We start from the raw sequence: 20082 nt of genomic DNA on the forward strand, positions 1-20082 counted from the left end.
AGAGAGAGACTGGGGAGAGAGGGAGACTGGGGAGGGTGGGAGAGAGAGAGACTGAGGAAGGAGAGAGAGAGAGAGTATGGGGAGGGAGAGAGAGACTGGGGAGAGAGAGAGACTGGGGAGAGAGAGCGACTGGGGAGAGAGAGAGACTGGGGAGAGAGAGTCTGGGGAGAGAGAGCGACTGGGGAGAGAGAGAGACTGGGGGAGAGAGAAAGAGAGAGAGAGACTGGGGAGAGAGAGAGAGACTGGGGAGAGCGAGAGAGAGTCTGGGGAGAGAGAGAGACAGGGAGGAGAGAGAGACTGGGGAGAGAGAGAGAGACTGGGGAAGAGAGAGCGAGAGATGGGGAGAGAGAGAAGCTGGGGAGAGAGAGAGACTGGGAAGTGAGAGAGAGACTGGGGAGTGATAGAGGCTGGGGAGAGAGAGAGAGACTGGGGAGAGAGAGACTGGGGAGGGAGAGAGATAGAGAGACTGGGGTGCGAGAGAGACTGGGGAGGGAGAGAGATAGAGAGACTGGGGAGGGAGAGAGAGAGACTGGGGAAGAGAGAGTGAGATGGGAGAGAGAGAGAGACAGACTGAGGAGAGAGAGAGAGACGGCAGGGAGAGGCTGGGGAGAGAGAGAGAGACTGGGAAGAGAGAGAGAGACTGGGGAGAGAGAGAGAGACTTCTAAATATCAGAGTATTCTAAATAGTAGATTACTTGATTTTCTTAACAAACATAATATCCTCAGAAAAAACCAAATAGGCTTTCTTCCAAAACACCGCACCGCCGACCATATCTATACCCTTCACACCCTCATTGAAAAACATAAACACCAAACAAAAAATGGGAAAATATTCGCCTGTTTCATCGACTTCAAGAAAGCCTTTGACTCTATATGGCACGAAGGGCTCTATTATAAACTTCTTCAGTGTGGAATAGGGGGCAAAGTCTATGACCTTATTAAATCAATGTATCTGAAAAACAAATGCGGGGTCAAAATTGGAGACAAACGCACCGATTTCTTCACCCAGAGAAGAGGCGTCCGGCAGGGCTGCAATTTGAGCCCGACCCTGTTCAACATATACATAAATGAATTAGCAGACATGCTGGAGCAAAGCGAGTCACCAGGTCTCCGTCTCCTGGATGGAGAAGTGAAGTCCCTGTTCTATGCGGACGACCTGGTTCTGCTGTCTCCCACAGAACAGGGATTACAGCAACAACTAGACCTACTCGACAAATACTGCCAAAATTGGGCTCTAACAGTAAATCTAAAGAAAACCAACATCATGATTTTTCAGAAAAGACCCAGATGTCAGGAAAACAAATACCAGTTTACCCTCAGTGATACCACTATAGGACACACTATGAGCTACACCTACCTTGGTCTAACTATTACAGCATCAGGGAGCTTCAGCATAGCAGTGAATGCACTAAAAGAAAAAGCCCGAAGAGCCCTATATGCAATAAAAAGAAAATTCTACAACATCCAAATCCCAATCAAAATCTGGCTCAAAATTTTTGACAGCATAATCCTGCCCATTGCACTGTACGGTAGTGAAGTATGGGGCCCGCTAAATCACCAAAGCTACACTAAATGGGAAAAACACACAATAGAAGCCCTACATGCAGAATTCTGCCGAAGCATCCTTCGCACCCAAAGAAAAACGCCAACAAATGCATGCAGAGCCGAACTAGGCAGATACCCACTGATAATAAACATCCAAAAACGAGCACTAAACTTCCTAAATCACCTCAAATCTAGCTCCCCAGACACCCTTCATTTCAAAGCCTTTCAGACCCAAGAGCTAAACCCAGAAAAGAGTCCCCTGAGTCAGCTGCTACTGAAACTAAGTACTCAGCCGGACCCTGACCAGCCCCAGACCAACACAGCCGTCCAAACACCAATCCGAGTGAACCAAATCATTAAAAAATGCAAAGAAACCTACCTGGAACATTGGAACAAAATAACCGAAAGCCAAAGCAGATTAGAATGTTACCGGGCCCTAAAAAGAGAATATAAACTGGCAGACTACCTCACGACCATCAGAGACACAAAACAGAGACAGACCCTCACCAGGTACAGACTAAGCGACCACCAACTGGAAATTGAAAAAGGCAGATACAAGAAATCCTGGCAGCCTAGAGAGAATAGAATATGCGATCAATGTCTGGCTGGCGAGGTTGAAACAGAAATGCATTTCCTCCTAAAATGCGAAAAATTCAACACATCAAGAAACATATTATTCAACAAGCTAAGCCAAACAACCCCAGATTTCAAGGAATTGGATGATCTGTCAAAATTGAGATTAGTCCTAGGAGAAGGAGACAGACCATACCTTGGGGCTAAATATGTAACAACATGTCACAACCTGAGGACTGTTTAAAAGTAAGACTGTTTAAAATTAATATTGAACGTACCAAATGAAGTAGAAAGACTGTTTAAAATTAATATTGTTTAAAAGTAATATTGTATATACCCAACAAATGTCAAATCGATTGACACCTACAGAATGTTGGAAAACTGTACCTTTTTGCTATGTAAGCTTTGGCAATATGGTTCTCTGTAAACTTTCATGCCAATAAAGCATTTGAACTGAAAACTGAACTGAACTGAACTGACTGGGGAGGGAGAGAGAGACTGGGGAGAGAGAGACTGGGGTGAGAGGGAGACTGTTGAGAGAGAGAGAGACTGGGGAAGAGAGAGAGAGAGATGGGATTAGGGGGGAGAGTGACTGGGGGTGGGGTGAGAGTGCTAGCAACTGTACCACGGCTGAAACTGATCAGCAACTACATACAGTACACAGGCAGATACTTTGCTGCAGACAGCTGCGGTAGATATACAATAGACAGCGCTAGATTGCTCGGTTCAGATGTAGTTGAATACTGGGTACTTACTGGCACAGACATGATGGGCCGAATGGACTCATTCTGTGCTGTAAATTTCTTTGATTGTACGATAAGACAGACAGAACAAATAAAGATGAAGTAATTGATGGAAAGACAAATACAGGTCGAAATAGAGGATGGACTGATTCATAAGTCGAGACTGATATTCAAACATGTGGACATAGATGTAGAAGAGATGGAGAAGGTCTAAGAGTTCCACTTACTGCACCATTTTGCATCAAAATTCCTGTTGAGATCAGTTCCAAAGCAGGTGGTGTTGTCACACGGAGACATGGATTTTCTCCATAGACGATCCTAGAGATAGAGAAGGATGTTGAACCCCAAGGTGTACACAGAAGTGGTGAGATACACCTAGAGAAGTTTCACAGACTAGCTGTTGGAACATTTGGGGTCAGCGATAATATATAATAACACATAATCTGGGATTGTACTTACTGTTGTCCAGGAGTAAATGTAGCCATCAATGTTCAGAACCGGCAGAATGTAAAAGTCAATGTTTTGGAGGAAGCGATCTGTTTTTGGGTCTGCAGTGTAGCTCTCTAATACCTGTCGCACACACACACAAAGTTACATCAGGAAGAGATGATTGAAGTATTCGATGGAGTATTATTTAGGGAGCCTTATCCTGACTGTAACCAGTGCTGTAGTTGACCTGCGACTACCTGATGGCCACACTGGGTTTCAAAAGTCAGAAAGTGTTCCTTTCCTCAGCACTGACATTGCTCACCACGATAAGCAAATAATTCACTCAAAAACAAGATGGATTCTTGAAGTTTTGTTAATCCTTCAGTCCCGCCCCCACTCACTGTGCTGGGCGATGGTCTCCAATGGTGAAGAATTTACTCTTGAAATTACATTTAGTTCCAACTTTTCTGAACCTCCATCTTCTGGCCTCAGTACTGACTTTCCTCATCATGATCAGCAAATAATAATTTACTGGATATAATTGTATTTGCTATTGGCAAGACCAGCATGAATTATCTTCCATTTCTCAGTGTTAATCTCACGTAATATTTATCTCCAGGCCTCTGAGCAATGCCTTTCTACAGGGAACAGCCTGCTTTCCCCAACACAATTTGGCATTATCTGAAACATTTTACTTGCAAAACCCTCATCAAGGTTACAACCACCTTAAAAAGAAGGACCACCATTAGTCTGCACTATGTTCATCATTGTGAAGTCGGTTCATTATATGTCGTTTGATCTGGATCATCCCCAATGTTCATAGAGATTTGGGCTCTCCAATATTGAAAGCTGTTGAGAGGATTGTGACTCAAATGGTTCATTTGTAGGACTACAATAAGGAGATACTCACCTCCTTCACAAACCACTGGCAGAAAGCAGGAGCAATCCACTCCCTGGCATGAATTCCGCAATCCATCCAGATAATCTTCTTGGGCTTATCGGATTTTCTACTGATCTGTGAAAAAAAGAGATGGGAAATGAAGGGGGAAATGTTGGTGGGGGCACTGGCTCTGTCGTTTGTTTGTGTGGGTGTGACTGGGATCCTTGCAATTTAGACAGGAGAAAGTATGATGTGTAGCAATGGCTCTGGATGCCAGTAGCATAGAATGATAGAAGTTTGGCAGCTGAAAATTTCTCGTGCCTACAGAGACAAATATCTGGGGTGGAGGGGCCATTGTGTAGGACATGAACGTCATAGCTACAGGCTTCAGGTTTGTTGCTGTCTGGTAGATTTCTATTGTCTCGATGGTATCTCAAAATGGGTATGAAGCTCACTTGCCATTTCCTGTAACACATGGGGGCCATCGGCATTACTGTCCATGGATTTAAGATCAAACAGCTCCACCTGCGACTCAGTAATCTCCCATGAGGCAATCATCACTCCATACCACAAAATTCAAAGTGCATCCATTCCAAAACCCAAACATTCTCTATTCTATTGGTATATAATGAAGTTCCTATCCTAACCTTCCTATGACCTGGGTTAAAGAAATTCCCAGGACCAAGCTGTGAAGGTTTCCTTTCTCTAATGGAGTGAGGGGGCAGAAAGTGTAACTATCAGAACCTCATTCTTTAACTTCGTGGGACCTGAGTTCGGATCCAGTTATGATAGAGAGGGATAAAGGACCAATTTCAGTGGCGATACTGCAACACAACTTGTGCAGGAATCCTACCCTTTCAGTTCTGAGCACAGGTCAGGGGGCTGCTGTGTGACTGAAGTTCATTGTTGGGGCAATGTTGGTGGAGGGAGTTTATGACAGAAAAAGAACAAGTAATGAAAGAAAAAGGAGGCAGAAGAACTGAGAACAACAAACTCTGGATACCTTCAGATAATACATTGGCCGTTTCTGGTAGGTTATCCCCAGCAGATGCTGTGTCACCAACTCCTTGTAGTTTTCCTTCATTTGTTCCATCCAGTAATAGATCTGAGTGTTTGGGAGAGAAACAGTGAAGGAAGTTTTTGAGACACTAAATGGAAAAAGAGACAATTCTTTCCTCCTCTAGTATAAGTCTTACCTCTTCCATTGGGTGATACTTGGTGTAGCTGTGTGCTCTAGTACCGAAAGGCTGTTTATTGTCATTCTTTATCTGTTGGCTGTCCAGGAGATCTTGAATATTTTGTGTTAAAATGCTGTTGAATCAGAGAAAGATATGTTGGTGCAGTATGTAATGGGAATGGATGTGTTTAGAACATAAGAACATAAGAAATAGGAGCAGAAGTAGGCCAATCGGCCCCTCGAGCCTGCTCCGCCATTCAATAAGATCATGGCTGATCTGATCCTAACCGCCAATCTACTATCACAGAACCATCTCCTGAATCTAACAGAATTAGACACACGAAATAGGAGCAGGATCAGGCTACACAGCCCCTGGGCCCGCTCCGCTACCCACAGGGCCATGACCGATCCGAACCTAGACTCATGTCCAAATTCCTGCCCGCTCCCCGTAACCCTTAATTCCCTTTACTTCTAGGAAATTGTCTATTTCTGTTTTAAATTTATGTAATGATGTAGCTTCTACAGCTTTTTGGGGCAGCATACTCCATGGACCTACCACCCTCTGAGTGAAGTAGTTCCTCCTCATCTCAGTTTTGAAAGAGCAGCCCCTTATTCTAAGACTATGCCCCCTAGTTCTAGTTTCACCCATCATCGGGAACATCTTCCCCGCATCCACCCGATCCGACCCCTTCACAATCTTACATGTTTCAATAAGATCGCCTCTCATTCTTCTGAACTCCAATGAGTAGAGTCCCAATCTACTCAACCTCTCCTCATATGTCCATCCCCTCATCCCCGGGATTAACCGAGTGAACCTTCTTTGTACTGACTCGAGAGCAAGTATGTCCTTTCTTAAGTATGGACACCAAAACTGTACGCAGTATTCCAGGTGCGGCCTCACCAATACCTTGTACAACTGAAGCAATACCTCCCTATTTTTATATTCTATCCCCCTAGCAATGAAAGCCAACATTCCATTGGCCTTCTTAATCACTTGCTGCACCTGCATACTAACCTTTTGAGTTTCGTGCACCAGGACCCCCAGATCCCTTTGTACTTCAGTACTTTCCAGTTTCTTGCCATTAAGATAATAACTTGCTCTACGATTTTTCCTGCCAAAGTGCATAACCTCACACTTTCCAGTATTGTATTCCATCTGCCAAATCTCTGCCCACTTACTTAGCCTGTCGATGTCCCCTTGCAGGTTTTTTATGTCCTCCTCACTCACTACTTTCCCTCCCATCTTAGTATCATCTGCAAACTTTGATATGTTACACTCGGTCCCCTCCTCCAAATCGTTAATATAGATTGTAAAGAGTTGGGGACCCAGCACTGACCCCTGCGGAACACCACTAGTTACTGATTGCCAGTCTGAGAATGAACCATTTATCCTAACTCTCTGCCTTCTGTTAGATAGCCAATCCTCTATCCATGCCAGAATATTACCCCCAATCCCGTGATTTTTTATCTTAAGCAATAATCTTTTGTGTGGCACCTTGTCAAATGCCTTTTGGAAGTCTAAATACACTATGTCCACTGGTTCCCCTTTATCCACCCTATACGTTACTTCCTCAAAGAACTCCAGCAAATTTGTCAAACATGACTTCCCCTTCATAAAACCATGCTGACTTTGTCCTATTAAATTATGATTATCCAAATGTCCTGTTACTGTCTCCTTAATAATGGACTCCAAAATTTTACCTACCACAGATGTTAGGCTAACCGGTCTATAGTTTCCAGCCTTCTGTCTACTGCCCTTTTTAAATAAGGGTGTTACATTAGCAGTTTTCCAGTCTGCCGGGACCTTTGCCGAGTCCAGGGAGTTTTGGAAAATTATTACCAATGCATCCACAATCCCTACCGCCACTTCCCTCAAGACCCTAGGATGTAAGCCATCAGGTCCAGGTGATTTATCCGCCTTGAGTCCCATTATTTTACCGAGTACCACTTCCTTAGTGATTTTGATCGTGTTTAGCTCCTCCCCCCCTTTCGACCCTGTTTGTCCAGTGTTGGGATATTCTTAGTGTCTTCTACTGTAAAGACTGATGTAAAATATTCATTCAGTGTTTTTGCCATCTCCATATTTCCCACCATTAATTTCCCGGTCTCATCCTCTAAGGGACCAACATTTACTTTAGCCACCCTTTTTCTTTTTATATAACTATAAAAACTCTTACTATCTGTTTTTATATTTTTTGCTAATTTACTTTCATAATCTATCTTCCCTTTCTTAATCAATCTTTTTGTTATTTTTTGCTGTCTTTTAAAGTTTTCCCAATCCTCTATCCTCCCACTAGATTTGGCTACCTTATATGCCCTTGTTTTTAGTCGAATACTATCCTTAATTTCTTTACTTAGCCACGGATGGCTGTCTTTTCTTTTACACCCTTTTCTTCTCAGTGGAATATATATTTTTTGGAAGTTGAAAAATAACTCCTTGAATGTACACCACTGATCATGTTTCGTCTTACCCTTTAATCTATTTTCCCAATCCACTCTACTCAATTACGCTCTCATACCTTCATAGTCTCCTTTATTCAAGCTTAGCACGCTTGTTTGAGATCCAACCTTCTCACCCTCTAATTGAATATGGAATTGAACCATGTTATAGTCACTCATTCCAAGGGGATCCTTTACTAGGACATTTTTAATTAATCCCGTCTCGTTACACAGGACCAGATCTAAGGTTGCTTGCCCCCTGGTCGGTTCAGTTACATACTGCTCAAGAAACCCATCCCTAATATACTCAATGAACTCATCCTCAAGGCTGCTCTGCCCAATTTGATTTGTCCAATTAATATGTTAGTTGAAATCCCCCATAATTATAGATGTTCCCTTATTACAAGCCTCAACTATTTCCTGATTGATACTCCGTCCAACAGAGTTGCCACTGTTCGGAGGCCTATAGACTACGCCCACTAGTGTTTTTTTCCCCTTATTATTCCTTACCTCCACCCAAACTGTTTCATTATCCTGATCTTTTGACCCAATATCATTTCTCTGTATTACAGTGATTCCTTCCTTTATTAACATAGCCACCCCACCTCCCCTTCCTTCCTGCCTGTCCTTCCTGATCGTTAAATAACCTGGTATGTTTAATTCCCAGGCATTGTCACCCTGCAGCCATGTTTCTGTAATGGCACAAGATCATACCCATATGTAGTTATTTGTGCCATTAACTCATCTATTTTGTTACGAATGCTACGTGCATTCAGATAGAGAACTTTCAAGGATGTTTTGTGACACTTAGTTCCTGCTTTTGCCCTTTTTATTACTTTACCTTTTACTCCATACCTTCTCCCCCTTCCTGACATAGGTCAGGACCAGGTATGGAGAGAGTGAAGGCCGTATCTGAAATGTGCTGGTTGTTTAGATGGAACTGAGCTGACAGTCGACAAATTGATGAGAAAGTCGTGGAGAACCAGTCCTGTTGGAACAGCTGGTGGCATCCATGTGTGTGATGTTATTGTCTTGCTCCTGCACTTGATGAACGGGATGGTGAATGGTGATCATCAGCACAAGTGGAAGCAGCTCACTGCCCTTCTGGTATCACGCGAGATATATTGAACCTTGCCCTACCCTGGCCAAGGGAACAGGATGGGGTTTTTAAGTGCACGCTCGGTGACCGAGCTGCCAGCTAGAGAATGACATCATACACCAGAAAGACTCTTAATTTCTGTTCTTACAAAACGGCCAGTGTGAAAATGGGGAATGGCCGGGTATTGGGCAGAGTGGGGATGATGCAGCAGCAGTCTGATGTGTAAAGTGGCTGCCCGAGCATGGTCGCAGTAAGAAAAAAGCTTGCTATCATTTGATCATTTGGAGCTGCACCTACTTGTATTGGAGGGCCTGTTTCTTCAGTTCACCTTTAACTGTGCCAAGTGCTGAGGCTGGGATTCGAGCATGGACTTCACCCTGAGGTTGAATTCCCTCTGGGAATGGGGGCCTCCATAAATCAATCTGCACAAAATAACACAACACAGATCCTCAGGACTCTAATGATTAATGACAATACAAGCTCTTCAAATCACCCTTTTCTGTAATAGTAAATATTTAACAACCTATTTCAACATCTTGATGTGACCACAATCTTCTTGATGCCAAGCCATTGACTTGTTTCAAATCTTGCCCAGGAGCTTTGATTTATAAAACAGATTTCAAAGTGCAAGAAAGCCACATCAGTATAAACAAAAAATAAAACTCTTGTCTTTTTTACAATCATACAGGGCAAAGGGGAAAGAGCAGGGGAGTGGGGCTAATTGGATAGCTCTTTCAAAGAGCCGGCACAGGCACGATGGGCCAAATGGCCTCCTATGTTTTATGATTCTATTATCTAACTAATTTGTCACTAACTTGGTGGCCAGACCTTCAGCTGTCCAGGCCTTACCTCTGGAATTCCCTCCCTAAACCTCTCTGGCTCTCCACCTCTCTCTCTTCCTTCAAGGCGCTCCTTAAAACCTCCCTCTCTGAACAAGCTTTTGGTCACCTGTCCTAATAGCTCCTTACATAGATCGGTGTCAAATTTTGTCTGATAATGCTCCTGTGAAGCGCCTTGGGACAGTATTAGGATGTTGCGTCCAACCCTACTGGGAGTGGACAATGAAGCTGACGATACCTGGGCAGATCATTCAGAAGCCCCAGTGTCTGCCTTATGCAGCCTTGTAAAAGAAATGGAACCAACACCAGAAGGTCAGTACTGTAAAGTCCGCGCCTCAATAATACACGGACTTCGGGAGAACAGTTTAACAGGTACTTTACTGAACAGGAGGGCAACGTCAGACTGAAATACAGAAGCCTGCTAGGGCCTTTTATACAGGGGTGGTCACTGCCGGTACTGCAGTCAAAAACCAGTTCTTCCCTTAAAGGTACATACACAACAATTCCTCCCCTTTTAGATAAACAGTACATAATATTCATTTAACAACTAAATAATAACTAATTACAACTTTCTGGATATTATATACATCAACTGAAATAATCATTTATAAGTTCAGTCTTTGAGGAGGCTTCCTGATCCTGACTGGATAGCGCCTTTCTCGAGTATCCTGTTCTTGCGGCGGAGCTGATTCTGGTTCATTGTCATTGGTTGGTTCGTCAGCTTCCAATACCACTGCTTCTGAGGTAGACGCAATCTGTACTTCGGGTTGATTACCAGGTGCACCTGCTCGTGGTACGGGTTTGGCTTGTTCCTGTGACTCTAGAATCTGGTCAGCATGGCGCCTCACAATGCTCTCTCCAACGTCCACTGTGTACATTAGTGGTCCCTGCTGTGTGCATATCGTTCCTGGCTGCCATTTTTCTGTTCGGTAGTCGCGGGCCAAGACTGGTTGCCCTATCTTGAAGCTCCGGGTTGGCTTCTCATTTATGTGCTGGAATTGCTTATCCTCAACATCTTGTCTTATGTTTGGTTTGAGCAAATCCAGGCGACATCGTATCCTTCGGTTGAAGAACAGTACGGCTGGAGCTTGGTTGGTTACTGCATGTGTCGCATTCCGGTAAGCAAACAAGAAACTATCCACCTTGTGTTGTAGTGGTATGTCGTCATTATACATTGCCTTTATGGCCTTTTTAAAGGTCTGAACAAACCTCTCAGCCAATCCATTTGTGGCTGGATGATATGGGGCAGATGTGTAATGTTTCACCCCATTATTCTTCAAGAACCTCCGGAAATCCTCAGACACAAACTGTGGCCCATTGTCGGTGCAAATCTGTTCTGGCAACCCATTCCTGGCGAAGATGGTCCTTAGGACTGCAATAGTTTTCTCCGTGGTGGTGGAGGATATTTTAATGACCTCTGGCCATTTCGAATGGGCGTCCACAGCGATTAGAAACATTGAGTCCATAAATGGACCAGCAAAATCAATGTGTACCCATTGCCATGGAGATGAGGGCCACTCCCATGGATGTAGCGGGGCCTGTGGTGGAGCGTTTTGGACCTCCTGGCATCCTGTGCATCTCTTGGTCATATCCTCGATTTCTTTATCGATTCCCGGCCACCACACAAACGCCCTGGCTAGGCTCTTCATTTTTACCCCTCCCAGATGACCCTCATGAAGCTCATTGAGCACTCTATCTCTCAACTTGGGTGGAATTACCACTCGGGATCCACACATCAAGGTCCCCCGGCACACTGACAGCTGTTCTCTCCTTGGCGAGAATGCTGGCAACAGTGAGTCGCCATATGCTGGCCATCCCTTCACCGTCAAATCATAGACCCGAGAGAGTGTCGGGTCATTTCGGGTTTCCTTCTCTATACTCGAGTTTGTAACAGGCAAACATTCGACTATGGTCGCATGGAATATCTCAACAGGGTCCACTGCAGGTGCTTCTTCTACCGTAGGCAACGGTAGGCGCGACAGCCCATCAGTGTTTCCATGCTGTACTCTATGTCGTAGAAAAAGTGACCATCTTTGCAGCCGTTGCGCCGTCATCACCGGAACGCCCTTCTTTGGGTTAAAAATGGAGACCAGGGGCTGATGATCAGTCAGTAGGGTGAATTTCTGCCCGTGCAGATAGTGATTGAACTTCTTCACCCCCCACACCAGGCTGAGGGCCTCCCTGTCAATCTGAGCATAGTTACGCTCGGCTGAGGTTAACGAGCGCGACGCAAAGGCTATTGGCCTCTCTGAACCGTCAAGGATTTGTGTGACAGCACCGCTCCGATGCCGTAGGGAGACGCATCACATGCTAACCGAATCGGTAGTGTTGGATTGTAGTGGGCCAATACTTCTTTTGAAGTGATTAGGCATTTACATTTCTGAAAGGCACGCTTATACTCATCACTCCATTTCCATGTTACTCCAGTTTGCAGTAGGGCGTTCAGTGGGTGCAGAATTGTAGATAAATTCGGCAAGAACTTATGGTAGTAGTTCACCAACCTGAGGAACGACCTCAGTTGCGACACATTTTCCGGTGCTGGAGCCTTGACTACAGCCTCAATCTTGTCCGGCGACTTATGCAACCCTTCCTCATCAATCATGTGGCCACAATACGAGATTTGTCTCCTGAAGAACTCGCATTTGGGGCGGTTGGCTCGTAGCCCATATTCCTGTAATCTCGTGAGCACCTGTTCCAGGTTGGCAAGGTGTTCACTGTCATTTTCGCCCGTAACCAGGATGTCGTCCAAATAACACTGGGTCCCCGGGATCCCTTGCAGGACTTGTTCCATCACCCTCTGCCAAATAGCCGGGGCTGATGCTACCCCGAATACCAGTCGATTGTACTGGTAAAGGCCTTTGTGAGTGTTTATCGTGAGGTATTTTCTAGATGCTTCTTCCACCTCCATTTGTAGATACTCTTGGGCCAGATCAATCTTTGTAATATGTTTCCCTCCAGATAGTGAGGCGAAAATATCTTCTATCCGCGGAAGTGGATACTGTACTGTGTGCAGGACTGGGTTGACAGTCACCTTGAAGTCCCCACAGATGCGAACCTTCTTTGGCTCCCCAGGCGTGCTGCTCAATGCTTTCTTCATTACAGGAACGATGGGTGTGGCCCACTCGCTCCAGTCCACCTTGGACAGCACACCCGAATGCTCCAGACTCTCCAGTTCAGCTTCAACAGCTGGGCGGATCGCGTATGGCACCGGTCTGGCCTTAAAAAATTTTGGGTTTGCGTTATCTTCAATCTTTATGGTTGCCTTTACTCCTTTTAGAGTCCCAAGTCTTTGTTGGAACACCTCTTCCGCATCAGATAGAATTTGTGACAGACGTCCAGGTGCGATGTCATCATCTTTTTTGTCAGTCACAGTTAGCGCCTGAATGGAATGCCAATCCAATTGTATTTTTCGGATCCATTCACGTCCCAATAATGGTGGTCCTCCATCTCGTAGTATATATATATATAGTTTCTGTGTTTCCTTGCCGTTATATTTAACTGGCACCCTTATTTTTCCTCTGGGGTAGACCCTTTGCCCCGTGTATGTCTTCAATACAATGGACGTGTCCTTCAAGGGTATTTGTGAGATTAGCCGCTCATAGTCTCGTCGATTCATGACAGTTAGGGCTGATCCTGTGTCCAATTCCATCTTTACTGGGGACCCTGTTATCGTGAGGGTGACCCAAATGGTTCGGTGATCCTCCTTTGCAATCACGTTGTGTAACTTTATACAACTTAGTCTCCTGCTCCCGGAGTCCTTATCACTCTCCTGATCTTCTGAACTACTGTCTGTCAGTTTCTTTACTTTCCTGTACTGTTCCTTAGTAGTTCTTGTCGCGTTGGTTTTTTTTCCCGACCTGCGGACTCTTGCTATGTGTCCCATTTTTCCGCATTGCCTGCATACTTTGTCCTTAAACCAGCAGTCCTTCTGCTCATGGGTTGTTCTGCCGCAGCGATAGCACTTTACTGCTCCATACGCCATTTCGTTAGCGCTGTATTCTTGTGGTTTCTGTTGTATTTCCGCAGCTCCCCGTGCTGCTGCTTCGTAGGATATTGCCACGCTGAAAGCCTGTTCTAGCGTCAGGTCCTTTTTTGAAAGTAGTCGTTTCTGGGTTCCTTCACTCTGGAGCCCACAGACAAACTTATCCCGTAAGGTGTCTGCCAGTCCTGCTCCGAACTGGCAGTGCTTCGATAACTTGCGTAGTTCCGTAAGATAGTCAGCATTGCTCTCATCTTTTATGGAACTTGAATCTTTCTGCTATCAGCAGCGGTGTAGGGTTTAGGTGTTCCTGTAAGATATTACCAATCTCCTCAAAACTTTTCTCCATTGGTTTAGCTGGGGTAATTAAATTCCGCAATAGGCCGTACGTACTCGCGCCCATCAAATTCAATAATACTGACGCCCTCTTTCCATCGGCCACCTCATTTGCCTTGCAGTACACTTCAATTCTTTCCACATACGTGGTCCAGTCTACTACCTCGTTGTCGAAAGCAGTGATACTGCCACTTTTCGGCATCTTGGGTGATTTAAAATGGCGCCTCCCGTGCTTTTTCTTCTTCCCCAATGGAATAAAATGGCGCCTCCCGCGCTTTTCCTTCTTCCCCAACGGGATAAAATGGCGCCTCCTGCGCTTTTCCTTCTTCCCCTTGCTGCCACGCTGCTCCTAGCGTTCTACAGGGTAATGGCGGTGACCCGCGGCTTCGGCGCGTCTCGCTTTCCTTCCCCCCGTTTATTTTCTCTCCGCTGCCCGGTTCTTGAGCACCAACCGCGCCCTGTGCGCTCCACCCTCTCTCTCTCTTGTTTTCTTTTCCCGGCGACGCTGCGCGGCCCGTTTTGTAGAGCCGCTCGATCGAGCTTGAGCCCGCTGCAGTCTGGAAGGGTCAGCACACTACCTGCTACCAGCACGATTTGCTGGAACACCTTAACTGAGGAGCCAAGCACAGCTCTCCACAGTCTCTCCCGCAATTCTCCGAACACCGATGAATTCTTTGGGCGGTTGCCCGCGGTCGACGCCCGTTGCTCAGACTACGACCTCCAAGAAACCTCCTCTCAGGGCGAGATCCCCGTGAGATGATGCCACACTGTAGGTGAGTTCGAACTTACTCGTTGCCACTGTAAAGTCCGCGCCTCAATAATACATGGACTTCGGGAGAACAGTTTAACAGGTACTTTACTGAACAGGAGGGCAACATCAGACTGAAATACAGAAGCCTGCTAGGGCCTTTTATACAGGGGTGGTCACTGCCGGTACTGCAGTCTAAAACCAGTTCTTCCCTTAAAGGTACATACACAACAAGTACCATTTGATTACTGCCAATCAGGCCCCCTAGACTCTTATCAGAACCTACCCGCTCTTCCTCCACCAGTTGTTTCAAAAACTCCACCTGCTCGGAATCCGTAGGGATGAGTCGGAGCACTTGGTCCCTGAAATGAGAAGGGAAGTTCCTTTTCACAATTCCAATTTCCTCTTGTATTTACCGCGTTACTTAATCACGATCACCAAGTGCCACTCTTCCTGGTACTGGCAATTATCAAACAAAATTTGAGACCGAGCCACATAAAAAGACGTCCTAATTTCTCCTGTGGCTCGGTGTCAAATTTTTTCTGATGACGCTCCTGTAAAGTGCCTTGGGACATTTTACTATGTTAAAGGTGCTATATAAATGCTAGTAGTTGTTATAACATTAAGGTGACATCAAACAGGTAGGTTTCAGCAGCATCTTAAAAGAGGAGAAAGAAGTGGAGAAGTGGAGAGGTTTAGGGAGGGAATTCCAGAGCTTAGGGCCTAGGCAGCTGAAGGCACAGCCACCAATGGTGGGGTGATAGAAATCGGGAATGTGCAAGAGGTCAGAATTGGAGGAGCGCAGAGATCTCAAAAGGTTGAGGGGTCCAGAACGAGGGTTAACAGTCTCAGGATACGGGGTAGGACATTTAGGGCTGAGATGAGGAGAAATTTCTTCACTCAGAGGGTGGTGAACCTGTGGAATTCTCTATCACAGAAGGCTGTGGAGGCCAGGTCACTGAATATATTTAAGAAGGAGATAGATAGATTTCTAGACACAAAAGGCATCAAGGGGCATGGGGAGAGATCGGGAATATGGTATTGAGATAGAAGATCAGCCATGATATTGAATGACAGAGCAGGCTCGAAGGGCCGAATGGCTGACTCCTGCTCCTATTTTTCTATGTTTCTATGTCTTCTATGTTGTAAGGCTGGAGGAGGTTTCAGAGATAGGGAGGGGGCGAGGCCATGGAGGGATTTGAAAACAAGGATGAGAACTTTAAATTTGAGGTGTTGCTGGTCCGGGAGCCAATGTAAGTGGATTGAAGATGGAACAAATGACCATCACTGTCTCCTGCTGTGAGTTCAATGTGCAGCAGCACTTTGGCACTCTGTAATTTGATTTTTATTTACCCACAATTAGCTCTGTCATGCCTTTCCCTGTGTATTCCTCCCTCTTTTGCCAATCCATGCACAGAGAGCAGGAGTCTCAGGCCCCCTTATGTTCCGGCCACTGTGAAGTGTGAAAAAGCAACTGGTCATGACTGCCTCTCCAACTTTAACCTCCCTCCCTTTGGGTCGCACTTTGCTTCGGCATTGTGTCTCCCCAAAGACAAAACCAAGAGATCAAGAGCTGAGTGTTGGCGATTGAGCCATCTTTCTGCACAGTGTGGCACCATCTAGATGGTTTTGATTAAATACCCTGCTTTCATCTTTATAGCACACAAACGGATCAATTTTGTGCAGGAAGAATTATGACACAATTGAAGGATTCACTTGCAATGGCTGTGTGCTGATAATTGTCCAATAGCACTCACACTGGGGTAGACCTGAAACTTGTTAAATGGGATTATATTTGTTAGTGGATCATCACTCTATTAGTCTGCTGAATCACCTAAATATACAAGATGGTCTCCGAAGAAAATAAAAAGAATTGGCATTTTTAAATCAACTTGTATTATCAGGGCAACCCAAAGAACCTCGCAACCAATGAATTACTGTTTGAAGTGTTTTCGCTGCTGTCACATGGGGAATCTATCGTGGACAAGAATCAAATTCTGGAAAGGGCAAAGTCTGGCTGCACATTCAGCAGTTACTCGCAGCAGCAGAAAGTGAAGGTGGTTGGTTCAACCTTTGATCCACCAAGTTTCCAATCTACGTTACTTCAGCCAATTTTGTGCATGGCAAGATCCCACAGACAGCAAAGACAGATGAGTAGTTAATCTGCATTTTGATGGTATTGGTTGAAAGAGGAATGTTTGCCAGGACACCAGGATAGTCCCACGGGATCTTTTGTATCCACCCAAATGAACCGACAATACTTTGGTTTAACACCTCAGCTGAAAGACAATACCTCCTACAGTGCAGCACTCCCTCAGCGCTACACTGCAGTGTCAGTTCAGATTATGTGCTCAAACAAACTCAGACAAGGTGGTTACAGTCATTGTCACTGGGTGGGAAACTCTACAATGGCTATAGATTTATTGTCATGTTTTGTTAGTATTAGGCAATTACTAATAGTTATCTTCACTGATAATGTAACAGTAATATTTGATTTACTTACCCATTGTATTGTGCTTGGAAGCTGTGTGTTAACAGCGGGAATATCCCCAGAATAGAGACGCACCTTATCCACCAGTTCATGGTATCAGTGAACAGGTTCCACTGGGACCTTCTCAAGCCGACGACTTGGGAATTGCGAGCTGGGCAGAGTACAGGTCAGATAAAAACTGTCTTCAGTTACACCTGCTCCACGCCCACACTCTTAACCCTCAAATAACCATATTGTAGCTTCTTTGCATTGTAAATAAAGATAACGAAAGGCTAGAATAACTTCAGCTATGTGGCGAGACTAGAGAAACTGTCCTTGTTCTCCTTAAAGCAGAGAAGGTTAAAGGGAGATTTAATAGAGGTGTTCAAAATTATGAGGGTTTTTTATAGAGTAGATAGGAGAAAGTGATTCCAATGTGAAAAGGGTCAGTAACCAGAGGACACAGATCTAAGATAATTGGCAAAAGAATCGGAGGGGAGATGAGGAGAATTTTTTTTACGCAGCGAGTTGTTATGCTCTGGAAAGGATGGTGGAAGCAGATTCAGTAGCAACTTCCAAAAGGGAATTGGATAAATTCTTGAAGGGGAAAAAGTTGCAGGACTATGGGGAAAGAGTAGGGGAGTGGGACTAGTTGGATAGCTCTTTCAAAGAGCCAGCACAGAGACGATAGGCCAAATGGCCTCCAGAAGTGCTGTATGATTCCATGATTCTAATTCTAGGAATTGCTTTCATTTCAATATTTAGGGACATGGGGTGGTAATCTGCCTGAGTTCATGCTCTCGATGGGAAACTTCACCTCTTGACAATCCAGATCGGAAGGTCGCAGCAGTGCCTGTAAGTTTCTGGTATTTGGTGTCGTCCGATGAGGTTCCCTGTCACAAGTGTCTATTTGGAATCTTAGCCTCTTTACGTATCTGTAAATGAAGGATACAAGGAGAACTTTGGTATGGCTCTCCATGTCCTGTAGCCCCTGGCTCCATGCCCAGCAGACCATTGTTCGCAACACTGAGTCATCAACATGTGCAATAAGCTCCCCGAAAGAGTAGTGGGGGGGAAAACTCTGGAATCATTAGAGAAGCAGTTGGGTGTTACAATGGGGAGATGATACCATCTCTCTGGATGGATGTGCCCAATTCTTACACATAGGCCAAAATTTTCCAGCTGCCATGTGTGCGGGATTGGAGGCGGGTCGGGAGTAAAAGTTGAAGTAAATCAGAGAGGGTTGGGAACCCGCTGTCATCCCACCTTCTCGCACAGAGGCGGCCGACCTAATTTAGATAATTATTAGGCTGTTGTCAGTGCCTTAAGCGTCCTTTTAACCCTATCTTTGGAATTTCTTTGCATGACTGCGGGAATCACACAGCTTGGGAACCATGTCTGTGAACCTGAGGTGGAAGTTCAGTGGCCATTGATGGAACTCATTACTGCACAGCATGAAAAGCACAATAAAAACTCCCACCTGACACCTGGTTACTTGCTTAAGGCAGATGCTGTTGCTGATTGCATTGTCAGCACAGATTTAGGTTCCTAGAGGTTGGAAGTGTTTTCAGCAAATTTGGGAGCCACTGTCACCTCATTGCTACAACCTATCACATCAGTGACAGATTGCTTCTCTCATCTCTACTTGACCTGCCATCTGTTACATCAGCATGGGTGCCATTTATACTGTCTCACCTTGGTCCTCAGAATCGGACCACGGTGACCCCCAACACCAGCAGCACCAACAACAACACCACCAACCTTCTCCTCAGTGACATGATGCTCCACAGGACAGAGGGCATCAGCGCAGGGCTGCACCACGCCGGAGGCGATACCCCCGAACACAAGGTATACAGGCAGAGGATGAGCTTCCTCAACATGACGGAGCAGCAGTGCCAAAGGAAGCTCTTGCTATTATGCCAGGTCATCGCAAACATTTGCATCTTGATAAAGCAAGACCTGCAGCCCAGAGGACCGGGTGGACATGCCTTACCAGTGGCTGTCAAAGTCACCAACGCCCTCAACTTCTTCGCCTCAGGCTCCTTCCAGCAATCTTTAGCAGACATTTGCAACATCTCGCAGTCGGCCGCCCACAGATGCATCACACAGGTCACCGATACCCTGTTTGACAAGTCAGCCAATTATATCAACTTTGTCACTGATGACGCCAGTGTTACTGAGCAGGCACTCAGCTTTACGGCTCTGGCTGGCTTCCCACGGGTGCAGGGCATCATCAACTGCATACATGTGGCCATCAGGGCGCCCCACCATCACCCAGGAGTCTTTCTCAACCACAAGGGCTTCTACTCCCTCAATGCCATAGGAAGATCATCACGCACGCTTGTGCCAAATTCCCTGAGAGCTGCCATGGCTCTTTCCTCCTGCACCAGTCCACCCTCCCTCAGCTCTTCACTCCTTCAAATAGACTTTCCGCTGGCTGCTTGGAGACAAGGGCTATCCACTGAAGACGTGGCTCATGACACCCTTGAGGAGGCCAAGTACTGAGGCTGAGGAGAGATATAATGAAAGCCACATTTCCACCAGATGTGTCATAGAGCAGACAATAGGCATGCTTAAATGCGCTTCAGATGCCTGTTCAGATCTGGAGGAGCCCTTCAGTACGCACCGGCCTGGGTCTCCAGAATCATAGTCGTCTGCTGCGCCCTGCACAACATAGCGCAGTAGCGAGGATTAGCGCTGCATGAGGAGCAAGGTTCTGAGCGCACAGCCTCTTCAGAGGAGGAGGAGGAGCATCAGCTGGAAGATGAGGAGGAGGAGCAGGAGGAATCTGCGGTCCAGATCTCACTAGCACCCAAGCATATTGC

At 45.7% G+C, this 20082-nt stretch overlaps 1 protein-coding gene across 1 annotated transcript in view; it reads right to left on the reverse strand.

Moving 5' to 3' along the window:
- The window catches only part of cpo (carboxypeptidase O), a 34397-nt gene extending 15089 nt beyond the window's left edge, over nucleotides 1–19308 (reverse strand). Inside the window, exons 1-8 of the mRNA XM_085985560.1 lie at nucleotides 17291–19308; nucleotides 15074–15149; nucleotides 9183–9307; nucleotides 5367–5481; nucleotides 5174–5275; nucleotides 4201–4305; nucleotides 3321–3431; nucleotides 3089–3179 (exon numbers count right to left, since the gene is read on the reverse strand). Of these exons, the coding sequence (XP_085841686.1) occupies nucleotides 3089–3179; nucleotides 3321–3431; nucleotides 4201–4305; nucleotides 5174–5275; nucleotides 5367–5481; nucleotides 9183–9307; nucleotides 15074–15149; nucleotides 17291–17370 (805 nt within the window). The 5' untranslated portion in view covers nucleotides 17371–19308. The remainder of the gene's footprint in view (nucleotides 1–3088; nucleotides 3180–3320; nucleotides 3432–4200; nucleotides 4306–5173; nucleotides 5276–5366; nucleotides 5482–9182; nucleotides 9308–15073; nucleotides 15150–17290) is intronic.
- Nucleotides 19309–20082: the final 774 nt, after the last annotated feature.

This window comes from Somniosus microcephalus, chromosome 4, assembly GCF_052327205.1.
Source record: "Somniosus microcephalus isolate GS21.2 chromosome 4, FLI_Smic_1.0, whole genome shotgun sequence".
In the NCBI taxonomy this organism is placed as follows: Eukaryota; Metazoa; Chordata; class Chondrichthyes; order Squaliformes; family Somniosidae; genus Somniosus; species Somniosus microcephalus.